A 12951-nucleotide genomic window follows, 5' to 3' on the forward strand; every position below is an offset into this window, starting at 1 on the left:
TGAAGAAAGTATTAAAATGAAGAAATAACCTATGTCGTCCTTTGGGCGGCCTATTGATTTGGGCTTTGGGGATCACTTCTTATGGACTCGTTGAAAATTATATTTATATACTGTTGATGTTGAATCAGGATCAACTAAAACAGAAATAAATCATTAGACCGAACTCTTCTTTAGTATTAAGGTAATAGTTATGAATAGTCATAGAGTTTCGGAAAAAAGTAGAAGAATGAGACAGTTATTATTTTAATTAATTATAAATTAAGAACTAACGATTCATGTTGAAGGTCTCAATTTCAAAATCTCTTGCCAATATAAGAAAGAGGTTTACCTTCTGCACCCAAAGAATAGCCGTGGGAGGTTATCTTGTCATTAAAAAAAAATGTGAATAAGCAATAATTTTTGAAAAAAAACAAAGGAAGAGGGGGAAAGAAATATATTGAACAACATTAAAACTAGGGTTCATGTTTACCTTAAATTATCTTAAATAAAGTGCCACTTTTTTTTTTTCCTCCAAAATCCAATTTCTTTCTTCTTCTTCTTACCACCCCCAAATTCTCCTCTTTTACGCTTTTCAATCCAAGAAATCTTTGCTTTTTTCTGTCTGTAACTCAATGGCAAAGAAATCCAAAGATAAGCAAAAACAACAGCAACCAAACAATGAAACCTCAAATTCTTCAGATATTTTCAATACCCTTTTCGGAGCAACCCCAGCAGATTCCAACATTGCTTCACTCTTTTCCGACGAAAATCCCTTTAAAAGAAAGCCTAATGATAATCCAACAGCTACCCAAGAGCCTAAATTAGGTGTTGTAGAAGTTTCTATTGAGAATCAAACTGATGGGGTTACTGGGAATAATGATTCTGGTACTGCAGAACCCAAGAAGAGGAAGAAAAAGGATAAAAAAGTAAACTTGGATTCTGGGTCTGTAGCTGAAGAAGGTAATGAGGAAGAAGGGGGGAAATCGAAAAGGGTTGCTTTATCTGGGGTTGAGGAATCAAATGGTGTAGTTTCTGATTCTGGGAGGAGGAAGAAGGATAAAAAAGTAATTTTGGGTTTGGAATCTGTAGGTGAAGGAGTTAAGGAATCAAATGATGGAATTTCTGATTCTGGGAACATAGGGAAGTTGGGTTTAGAGTTGAAGAAAGATAAGAAGAAGAAGAGGAAAAGGGATGAGATTGAGGCGGAATATGAGGCGAAGCGATATGGGGTGGTTCCTATGGAGGAGGTGGAGAAAGGGATTGGAGAAATGGTGGTAGGGGAAAAGAGGAAGAAGATGGATAATCCAGAGGATATGATGGTCTCAAATGAGGGATTTGATGATGAGAGTAAACTTTTAAGGACAATTTTTGTTGGGAATTTACCTTTGAAGATCAAGAAGAAAGCTTTACTGAAGGAGTTTGGGAGTTTTGGAGAGATAGAATCAGTGAGGATACGATCTATTCCGGTAGCTGATGTGAGTGTTAGCTATTTATTTTTTGCATCAATGTTCTTTACGTGTTAAGAATTATGTCTACATATTTTCACCTTGGAACCTAATTTTGATTTGAAATGTCCTTTTTGGCAGAGTGCAACTCCAAGGAAGGCTGCTATCATTAAGCAAAAGCTCAATGATAATGCAGACAGGTTTGATCAACACATAGCAATTAAACTGTATTATGGCTTTTTTCATTAAGCAAAAACTCAATGATAATGCGGACAGGTTTGATAAACACATAGCAATTAAACTGTATTATGGCTTTTCTCAATAGTTAAATGTACCCCAATAGAGTGGAATGGATACTGAGGATTAATGTAGGTGACCCCAACTAATTTATATTGAGGCGTCATTGATTGATTGTTGATGATGCTTCTCATAATTATAGTCTAGTAAGTTGTACTAATTTATCAAAGTTACTTGATCATGCATATGGTATGATAGAGACATCCTTTCTTTTCTTGTAACGGGGATGGGAGATAAAACTTTCTTGTTCATAAACTGTTCCTTCTTTGAATTCATTGTTATATCAGTATATTGCTTTATATCTGATTTCCTGTTGTATGATAAGGTTGTTTGGTTGTAATTGCAGTGTTAATGCTTATGTTGTTTTTAAATCAGAGGAATCTGCCCAGGCATCTTTGGCTCATAATATGGCAGTGGTAAGCTTCTCTTAGAGTTGATTCATTTGCATATTCTTCTGAAGATAACTCCTTTTCGGGAGTCGGATAGTTGGGATGTTTGATAGTACTTATCTATATATATAGGTTGGAGAAAGACATATCCGAGTTGACAGAGCATGTCCACCACGCAAGAAGATGAAGGGAGACAATAGTGCACTGTATGACAACAAAAGGACTGTTTTTGTGGGTAACCTTCCATTTGATGTGAAGGTCCGTTACTTGAGGGTGAATACTTGTTACTGTTCTAATCAGCCTTTTTCTTTCTGTATCCAACAATGATTTTGTTCACTTCCTTGCAGGATGAAGAAATTCATCAGCTGTTCTCTGGTATGAAAGAGTTTGGATCGAGCATTGAGGCTGTTCGGGTGATCAGAGATCCCAATACTCTCCTAGGAAAAGGAATCGCTTATGTTTTGTTCAAAACGAGGGTATATACTATCAACTTCTCTTGTTTTTCAAATTTATAATGGCATTACTATTTTTTTTTATACATCATACTCATTTGAGGTGATTCATAGTGAATAATTGGCACTTTGATTTTGGAGACGAACTAGAAATATATCCTTATCTGGAAATAAAGTTTTTATGTTTGCTGTAACAACTACCTGGGGGCTGGGTTCTCTGAATGATAAACACAGTAAAATAATATAACCTAGTAGTATAGAAACAAGGCTTAGTTGATTGATTGCTTTATTCAGCATCTTGGATTAACAAGACAAAACTCATTTTGTTTCACCTGGGAAAAGAGAGACAAGTCTTGGTCTATCTAGCTTCTTCACATTTAATTGTTTTACCAATTTTGGAGGAGTTCAAGATTTGTGCTGTGTGCTTCATATTAGATAGACTACTATTTTAGCTATTGTTGGCATGCACCTCCACTGTTATATTGGAAGATCAAATTTTAATTTTAGATTAGTTTCTTGCTTTTAGTTATAGCATTTCATAGACAAGGGTATTTATGGTTTTGGGTTTTTTGTGGGTCATTGGTGCTAATCTAAAAGGCCATTTAACTATTTGAGGTTATTCAGTTCTTCCTTTTGTCCTAGAAGTTTCAATTAACTTTTCCTTGGCTTACTTTACTTGATGGACTTTATGGATGAAGAAGAAGTGGTTTTGTCAAGTGTATACGCACTTTGTATGAGAAAGAAAGGATATAAACATAGTGGTTGTCTAACGAGATGCATTAGCTGCTTTAATTTTTCTTTTTTGGGTTAAGGATATCTTTTCAATTGTTACTCTTCTCCTGCCGTGTAACTGAGGCATCAATCCCTATTCCATAATCTAAATCTAAACTTAAACTGGCTGCGGTTTTATCTCTGTTTTCATCAAGTAATTCTACCTTGTACTTGTCCTCTTTGTTTTGTTACTCCATCCGTCCCAATTTATGTGGCACTTTTCGCTTCTTGAGAGCCAACTTGACTAATCTTTGAAGCTAAATTGGAGTAGATCAACTTAATATTTTATAATTAAAATGTAGATATTCAATAAGTACATGAAAAGTACTAAAAGCTGCAATTCTTTCCATGCCAATATGATTAATAAATACATTATATAATGTTGGTCAAAGGTCACATAATTTGAATCTCGACAAGCAAAAAGTGCCACTTAAATTAAGAGGGCATGTATCCTCTTTATTCTAGTAAAACTAGAGCAACTAAAAAAGGAAAACCGGACTGACCCTAACCACCTTTTTCCTTGCTTTGCCACACAAGCACTGAAGCTTGTAGTTTTCTTGATCTTTTACAAAATGTAGAAAGCAAATTCAACCTCTGAAACTTTAGAGCTAATCGTCTAAGGAACAGGAAGAAAATGAGTTGAGGCTCAAGGAAAGATGGAGTTCCTTTCTTTCAAACTAGCAAAAACTAATGGATACATTTTCTTGAGCAATTATCCTTTGTTTCCCTCCGAACTGAAAGAAAGTGTGCTGACAGGCAGGATAAATAGCAAATCATAAACCTTTCTTCTTCGCTTTTCAATAAATTAGACCATAGTTTGTAATGTAGTGACAAATGTTCCACATTAATGAGAAAAACTTCTTGCTTAGTGCTTCTACCTGCATTAGGGGGAGATGAGAGAAGAAACGTCCCATTTATGTTGATCTTCTCGTTGAGGTGGATGATGCGTAATCAGCCTTATGATGGGATTTTGTAGTAATCTAGCTTTCCTTCCTCAGTCTTGTTGATTGGAGCCAGTTGCCCAATAAACAGATATGTAATCTGACGGTCTTTTACAAATGGTTGGAATATCATGTTTGATATGTATCATTCTTTGTCTATATGGTTCTTTTAACAAAGTAGTACTTTGTTGCAAAACATCATAGAAGGAATAATAAAATTACCTACAGATAGATTTGAAGGAAAAATAAATTGAAAGAACGGTTCGGTTTCTAGGACTCTCTTTTCTTTTCTAATATTACAGATAAGTTGAAGTTCTTTTGTAAGGATGGGAGAGTCACCAACTGTTCAGTAAGTTTATATCCTGGTTACTGAACTCAAAATAAGTTGTTCCTTATATATTATACTTGGGTTTGCAGGAGGCTGCGAACACTATTTCTAGAAAGCGTAACTTGAAATTACGAGATCGCGAGCTGAGAGTGTCTCATTCTAAAGCAGATTCTACTCCATCTAAGAGGAAAAGTTTATCAACCGAAGACAGATTCAGGTCTCCGGCAAAGAAGTTTGCAGCAGATTCAGCTAGACCAGGCAGTAGTAGCTTTAAGGCTACAGCAAAGTCTGACATGTCCTACCAGGGCGTGAAGGCAAGCAAATCTGGTGTCCAGAAGAAAACTCAATCGAGGATGAGCGACCAGGGAAAATTGAAACCTAAAGCACAGTTATCGACAAAGCCAAAAGAACGCATAGCAAAGAGACCATCTGTTGCTGCCCGAAAAGCAAAAGAACTCAAGGCTGCTGCCTCTGGCTCGAAACAAATGGGAACAAAACGGAAGCTGGACAACCGAACACCTGACACTGCAGGCAGAAAGAAGAAATTTAGAAAATCTTAGGTCATATACATCCTCAACAATTTTATACATGAAATAGTGTTCATTCATATGTTCACTTTTCAGGATTGTAGTTTTCTGTTTCATCTTAAGAATTAAATCGTGTACAACTCCCTCTTTAATCAAGGTTTAGTGGATTACGTTATTGATTCTGTTTGTATGCCCAATTTTTCTTGATCGTTGTATGGACAGATAATTTCTGAGGCGAATTTGTGATCAAATTCTTGACATTGTATTTTTATCATCAATGCATCCTTAGATTCTATATCCTTTTTCTCTTCTAGCTGGTGAGTTCTTATATTGATTTCTCAACTCATAATAACAATGGAGCTTATGGTCTTGGTTAAGCTTTAAGCCAAATTTGACTTCTCTCTCCCTTTGAGATGGTGGCATTTCCCTGACATGCATTAACGTGAGATACTTTCGTTAATACTTTGTACATTGGGTTGCCCTTATCAGCTAATGTGAGATACTCCGTACATTGGGTTGCCCTTACCACACAACTGATCTTGAAATCTAAAATTGTAGCTCTACGTTTTGCTCATTTTTCTCCCATGCAAGCTCCCTTTAAAAAACACCAGAAAAGGTCTAATTGCACTAAAAAACTAGCATATCCAATCAAGTTGTTTTAAGATTTTGGCTCTCTAACTCTTCATTTATTTAAATATGAAACTAAGGAAAAGAGAACAGATGGAAGAAATGAATATAACATCTACTGTGATGTCTTCCAATAGCATGCCAAATAAACTATTACAGAATCATGACTGGAGTTTACATATCAATATCTTCAAATGACATCAGATTTTTTTTCTTTTGTTGCTTTTGCAACTTATAGCTAAACAAATTGCTTCAGGAATAAATTCAATAGCTTCATAACTTTCTGCGGCTGAGACTTGAGCACAATGCAACTGTCTAACGCTAATCTGTACAGATAGTGAAGTCATGCCGAGGAAGATTAATGGTGGTCTAGGCACTTCACAGTGCTTTCTGATGATGCTGAGCTCTGTATTAGTTCTTGTTTCCAATCAATGTCGGGGTAATAGATACAAGGCCGATAAGGAAAAGAGTACCTATAGAATGCATGTCATAGAGATCACCCACTGACTGCAATTCACCAAGAGTTATTCCAGCCTGCATTGTAATCCTTGGTTAGCAGAAACAAACTAATGCATTGTAAACTCCTGGCTTGTACACTAGTGTCCGAATTTTCAGCAAATAGGCTATTTGACTACTATCCTAGCTCATGTTCACACAATGAGTTCATTAAATCAGACAATAAACTCTGCTGTCATCCTTATCTAATATTTATTTACACAAAAGGAGCTCACCAGACAAACTCAAATACAAGTAAAAGATCAGCCTTTTCATATATTTAAGATGTTCAAATTTTTAAATCGATTTGGTGAACCCCATTCCCCAACTCCCCTTGCCAGGAGTCGGTGAGTCTACTCCCTCTTTACATGATAAATCTAAAATGGTTTTGTAAGTAATTTTATTCCGAGGCTACAATAAACATGGACCAGAAACCATAGTTGGCAAAAACAAAATATGTTCCCAATTGCTTAGTCATTGGCAATTAGCATAAAGAGTTGAATAAAAAGCATACATACCCTGACAGTGACATAAGCAGCTGGAATGATCCCAATGACAGTTGCAAAGAAGAATGTATGGTAAGGCACATCCACTATTGGTGAAGCAACATTGATAAATGTGTTTGGCAGAGTCGGTGTAACTCTCAAGAAAAGCATGTAATTAAGCAGCCCTTTTCGCCTTTTAGCGACCTGATAGATCAGAGATATTTTACTGCAACAGTAGCATTTAAGGAAAGCAGAAAATGATGACTGAGTTGTGAGTTGAAAATCACCTGGTCACGGAAGAAAGTTAATTTATCAGGCCATAGCGAGAACACAAGGGGCCGCCCAATCAGTTTGGATAGGAAATAGCAAGATGATGCACCAGCAGTAGCGGTGAATACGACCAGTGCTACACCTCTGAAGACTCCAAAGAGAGACCCAGCAAGAAGTGACATGAAAACTGTTCCTGGGATCATAAATGTCTGCATAAAGATGTAGACTACACAGTATCCGACAAGGACCTGAACAGTATAGTCACTGGTATAGCTCTCCAGGTGATCCCTACAGAACATTTTAAACGATTGGTGGTATAAAAATCAAAAATCAATTCATATTTTAAAAAGATGCTGAAGCACATTCAAGTGTCTTACATGGAAATTAGTACGAAATAAGATGAAAGAAATATTCATGTCATCTCCATCAATAACGACCGAAGTTTCGAAATGCAGACTTGCATGCATGTTCAACTACAAGTGCAGTATTTTGCATCACCATAATGCCAAATGTTCAACTACAAGCGCTACTTGTAGATATGTACGTATGTGCTTGCACAAATACACTTAGCATTTTTAAGTGCACAATTCAAAGCCAGGATATCTTTGGGATATCACCAACAAGTTTAGTGAACAAACTTTATCTTCCCACCCCCTTGTTTAATCAGTTCCTTGGTCAAGTCCTCCACTCATACAATGCGTGTACATATGAATTCACTGCTTTCTTTATTTGTTGCATTATGCATGTTACATCTAAGAATCTGTTCTAACCACCATTCAATGGGATTTACTTATGACTCTCCATCAATTAGCAGGCAACTGCAGGTGTTCAAAATGCCCCTAAAACCACCAACTTAAATAGGCAGAGAGGCATAGTCAGATGTACAGACTTTTACTACCGAAGTCCCTGAAACTAGTAAATGCTTGTAAAGTCAGATTATATAAAACTCCCTCACGCTCATCCCCCTCAAGTTCATTCCAATACAACACAAGTGAACAACCAAGGCATAGCTTGCAGACTACCCTCACCGATGTTTTGTTTCCCTAACATAACCTTGAATTATCAACAGCTCCCACATCCAACCTGACAGTCAATTGCTACTCATCCCACTATTTAGTGCAATACACAAGAGATTATAAACTTTCTACTTTGATCCATGAAATGCTAAAAGGCAAAGTTTTCCGTCCTCCTTTCCTTCAGAAAATCTGTTCACTCTTGGGAAATAAATAGTGTATACTTCAGCTCCATCTAGATTCTCTTCTATGCTAATGGATTTACGGATGCTTATGGCACAGTCGAGTTGCCAACCACCTGAGTACCTTAGTAATGTCACTCATAGATCAGCAAATCCGCACATTTGAAGTCTTATCAAGGATTTTTCCTCCAAGAAATCCGTGATTTGAACCAGACTGACCAACTTCCCAAATGGTCACCACCAGGCAGGAGGCACCAAAGCAAGACAAGAAAGAATAACAAGGCTTAAAAAAATGAATGAAGTGGATGTAATTGTTAAGATTTTCTCTTGCAGAAAATCTTTCACCACCATTATAGACCTTTTCAAAGGTATCTTTTTTACAACTCTATTAATTGGCCATACCCGTTTATTCCCAAGTAAACAAATTATGACTTTGTTCATTAAAAGTCTGCTTTTTTTTTTTCTTTCAATTTTCTGGTTTTGGGCAATTGAAAAAAACACCATTTTAGCACTTCCTCATTTCCATCATCTCACAAAGCCAAAACTAACATGTTGAGAAGCAATTAATTAGAATGAAAAAACAAAAATCTCATAAAATTACCTGAGTATTTGAAGATCTTCAAGATTTCTAGGAAGCTTGAGGAAGCTATAATCCGAAGCAGGCATGGTGAGATAAACACAACCAAGACCCAATGCATAACCCAAAACGACACTAACAGCTACACCAATCTCCCAATACGACAAAGGAAACTTAACAGATTTCGATTCATTTACAATAACACCACTGCCCCCTTCCCCTTGTGTTTCACATTTCAATGAATCAGCTAAAGCCGCCATGGATGAACATGTTCCAACTTCTCCCTCCATTTTTTTTCAACAAAAATCTCACAAACCCAACAAATTTGTTGAACCAAATTGAAAAGAAAACAACTACAACAGAAAACAGAGCAGAGAAAGGAAATTGAATTTTGAGGGGTTTTTTGTTTGCTCTTTCTTCAATCCCCCTCTTCCTCTCTTTCCCTCTCTATCTCTATCTCTGTGTGCTAAAAAAAAGTTTACTTTTCTCTTTGTCTTTCTCAAATCAATTTATGGAGGAAGATAAAGCATATTCCTTCATTCACTGAATGAAACCAAAAAAAGGTAAGAGGAAATTGAGACAATTTGAAACTTTTACGGGGTCATTATGTAATTAAAGAAAGCTTAAGAGAAAATGAAATGATTGACGTACATACTTTCGAGTTTCGACTCGTTAAACGTTCATCGTTTGTTTGGTTTTTCCTTTTTTACTTTTTTTATTTTAATGTAAGAGGTTGTTTCATATTGAAGTTCGATTGACTTTTCTTTAAGAATATAATAATTTGATCACCACATCTCAAGTTGGTTAATATATGATGTAACTACATTATTTTGAACTAGTAGTAAACAACTCCTTTTATAATATCAAATAATTTTAAAAATAAAAGACCTTTATTACAATATTCGATTGAATTCACATTTTTTAAAAGCAAATATAGATAGGTTATACACTAATCATATATGGTTATATACTTATATACATATAATATGGGTTTTATATATATATATTATTTTGAATTTAAGAGGTTGAATGAGCGATCATTTAACTTAATTCTTCAATAACAGAAAAAAATAATTGAAAAATCACGAGTATCTTCCTATAACAAGGAGTAGTATTAAATATTGACTTGCAAAAATGATAAATAATTAACTTGAACATGTTACTTATACTACATTAATAATATAAATTGTTTTTAANNGTGGGTAGTCTTATTGTGCCTTGAATAGCGTCAAAGAAAGTACAAGTTTGTGATACAAAAACTTGTTCCTTTATCCACGCAAACAATCGCTTCAAAATCTCCATTATTAGCCCCAAAACACATACCATTTATATTATTGGGCCAGTGCCCGTGCTTAGCACGGGCAACATTACCTAGTCTTCCTATAAGAAGGAGTAGTATTAAATATTGACTTGAAAAAATGATAAATAATTAACTTGAACATGTTACTTATACTACATTAATAATATAAATTGTTTTTAAATGTGATTTTAAGTAATTAAGTTTTTAAATTATTTGTAATGTCCAAGACTATCACTCGAAATATTTTAAAATTTTTATGCTCCATAATTGGTGTAAATTTGTTTACACTTCCCAAAAAATAAGAATGAATGGGTTAAATATTTTGTTGTGACAAATTGGAAAAACAAGAGACCAGTGCTTTAATTTGACAAGGAGGAAAGTGATGGGTTCACTTATTAATTTTTAATTTCTTTAGAGAATATAATATGAGAAATATAAATTACTTATACAGTGTAATATATATATATATATATATATATATATATATAATAACAATGATGACAACAACATAATGTGTTAAACGCAAAATAAAAAATTACAAATGATAATCGAAGTAAGAGACTAAGAAACTACGAGGACAATGCTAATGTTACATATAAGAATGGTACATCTGGTAGAAAATCAGACTCAAACCTAACAAAATTCTTAATCTAATTAAAGAAGTTAGACAAAATTAAAAAGGAATTGCAAAAAATGATAGTGACACAAAACTATAATTAATACTCAATTTGCTAATCAAATTCAGAGTCAATCAACTTCAAGTTTCTGTTCAAAGAAAAAAATTAAGTTTTTCTAGAAGTTTAGCGGCGAAAGATTCTATTTGTCAAATTTATGAGGATTAGACCGAAAATAACAAATATTATTGATCACTATTCACTACTATTATTTGTCAAATATATGTGATGCATGTGAAGAGAGAATTAACAATTGCGGTCCATGCATATATATGGTGAGACAAATTGGCAGATATTATTATTTTCCGGCGAGTTTCATATTTTAACTATTTATTATTTTTTATTTGTTTAAACTATTTTTTTTAATTAAAAACACACTTTAATGGTGAATTATGGCTTGAAAATGTTTATGTTTTCATTTGTCTATTTGATAGTTAAGTTAAATATATAAAATACGTTATTTCTAATTACATACATCAACATCGCGTAAAAACTATATAGAATTTTACAGCTTATTGAGGTAAAAAGAGATGACATATTATGATGTAACTTAACACTACCTCATGAACTAATGAGAACACACAAAGAACTTTTTAAGATTTAAACTGAAAATGTCCCATTGACATGTTTTAATAAAATATAACTTAATTTAAATATTTAAATAAAATATTCTAACAAATTTAAATAACGAACGCGATGTATTATGCCAAAAAAATAATTAGTCATAGAAAACACACCCATAGTGTATATAAATTGTGTCGTCTCAAACGAGGAAGAGCATGTGGTGGTGTCAAGGGCCAAAGGAGTAACAAGAAGAGCAATAATTTGCTGTACATTAAACGTGAATTAGCACATGCCTTTTTTCCCCTTTTATTGTTCTTTAGTGCTCTGAGCCACGTTAATTAATAAGGGGGCGGATTTAGGTTCAAATTATGATATACGTGAATTTATGAATATTTTATATAGATATTTTTAGAATTAATTTCAATCTTTCGTTTCATATTAATTTTTAAAAAAAAATATGAAATGGAAGAGTAAATTAATTCTACTTAATTTTTTTTTTAAAAAAATATCAAATCAATATGAATTAAATAATATTCTAACTCACATGTTTTATAAAGACAAAATAGTGCACTTAATAAAAATTAATTTTATCTCTTTCTTTGATAAAATATATATATATTCGTATATTAAAAATTCTAAATCCGCATCGATTTGATTGGACTTTTCTAAGATAGAGACTCTTGAATGACCACATGATATGGCATATTAGATATAGAGAGATTCTATTAGTGTTTGATCACTTTCAAGTTATGCAATTTATTCTGATTTCTCTGCTACGCCTTTTCGTCTTATTAGCTCATCAACGATAGGTAGCGTAGTCACGTTTAGAATGGTCGATAGAACATTTTCATCAAAAAAAATTATATTATATATATTAAAAATGGTACGAAGTTTATATGTTAAAAATTATTTTTTATACGTATATATGCTAAAATTTTGAACAATTCTTAATAAAATCTCTGTCATCACCATTGTCAACTACAAATATACTACTTTATATTTTTTTATTTCTTTTAGTTCTAGCTAGCTGCTTTTTAATTGATGAGAAAAGTTCATATATCTAAATTACACCCAAAAAAGAGTATTTCAATAATTTTAATTACTTAGACTAGACGGCGTATGATTTTAATTGAAGAACGTAACTTTTTAAATGAAGCTGAGAATCTTTTTTCTTTTTCTGGGTGCTGGTTTTTCTTTGCGGGGGGGCGGGGGGGTGGGTTGTTGATTAAATTTAAGTCTCACACTGATTATATGGTGGACCTGTTAATTTATGTTTCTTTTTAATGGGCCAATTAAAATATTTGACTCGAATCACAGTATGAGAATCAAAATATCTAATATTCAGCGTGATTCACATATAAAAACTTCATTCAATCTTAAATCTACATATTTAAAAATTATATATATAAAATATTATAAGTAGAAAATTATCTAGATGATAAACATTTCGTACTGCGTATGCAGTTTCAGGAAGGAGTGAAAAAAAAGTTACAATAATTAATGATAAAAAATATATATTAAAAAATTTATGATTAAAAATATATTCTTTAATTGCCCAAAAATATTTAAAATTATGGTAAAAAAATATTCTTTTAACTATTCAATAGTAAGATAAATAAATTAAAGGGAGGGGTG

At 33.4% G+C, this 12951-nt stretch overlaps 2 protein-coding genes across 2 annotated transcripts; one reads left to right on the forward strand and one right to left on the reverse strand.

Moving 5' to 3' along the window:
- Positions 1 to 488: 488 nt before the first annotated feature.
- Positions 489 to 5296, forward strand: LOC125878380 (nucleolar protein 12). Its single transcript, XM_049559625.1, has 6 exons — positions 489 to 1454; positions 1566 to 1624; positions 2068 to 2137; positions 2243 to 2368; positions 2458 to 2586; positions 4692 to 5296. The coding sequence occupies exons 1-6, from the start codon at positions 612 to 614 to the stop codon at positions 5160 to 5162; spliced, it is 1698 nt and encodes a 565-aa protein (XP_049415582.1). The 5' UTR covers positions 489 to 611; the 3' UTR covers positions 5163 to 5296.
- A 705-nt stretch (positions 5297 to 6001) lies between these two features.
- LOC125878394 (uncharacterized membrane protein At4g09580) lies at positions 6002 to 9301 on the reverse strand. The gene is made up of 4 exons (XM_049559640.1): positions 8803 to 9301; positions 7024 to 7294; positions 6770 to 6940; positions 6002 to 6290 (listed from the first exon to the last, which is right to left on the reverse strand). Exons 1-4 carry the CDS (start codon positions 9066 to 9068, stop codon positions 6168 to 6170), a joined length of 831 nt encoding a protein of 276 aa, XP_049415597.1. The 5' UTR covers positions 9069 to 9301; the 3' UTR covers positions 6002 to 6167.
- Positions 9302 to 12951: the final 3650 nt, after the last annotated feature.

The sequence above is a fragment of the Solanum stenotomum genome, chromosome 10 (assembly GCF_019186545.1).
Source record: "Solanum stenotomum isolate F172 chromosome 10, ASM1918654v1, whole genome shotgun sequence".
NCBI classification, from domain to species: Eukaryota; Viridiplantae; Streptophyta; class Magnoliopsida; order Solanales; family Solanaceae; genus Solanum; species Solanum stenotomum.

Excerpts from the sequence above, each read along its gene's own strand:
- LOC125878380 (XM_049559625.1), top strand. The coding sequence starts at position 612 with ATGGCAAAGAAATCCAAAGATAAGCAAAAACAACAGCAACCAAACAAT. Across the intron at positions 1,455-1,565 it reads GATCTATTCCGGTAGCTGAT|AGTGCAACTCCAAGGAAGGC; the intron begins GTGAGTGTTAGC and ends CCTTTTTGGCAG. Across the intron at positions 1,625-2,067 it reads CTCAATGATAATGCAGACAG|TGTTAATGCTTATGTTGTTT; the intron begins GTTTGATCAACA and ends TTGTAATTGCAG.
- LOC125878394 (XM_049559640.1), bottom strand. The coding sequence starts at position 9,068 with ATGGAGGGAGAAGTTGGAACATGTTCATCCATGGCGGCTTTAGCTGAT. Across the intron at positions 7,295-8,802 it reads GAAGATCTTCAAATACTCAG|GGATCACCTGGAGAGCTATA; the intron begins GTAATTTTATGA and ends AATGTTCTGTAG. Across the intron at positions 6,941-7,023 it reads TAACTTTCTTCCGTGACCAG|GTCGCTAAAAGGCGAAAAGG; the intron begins GTGATTTTCAAC and ends CTGATCTATCAG.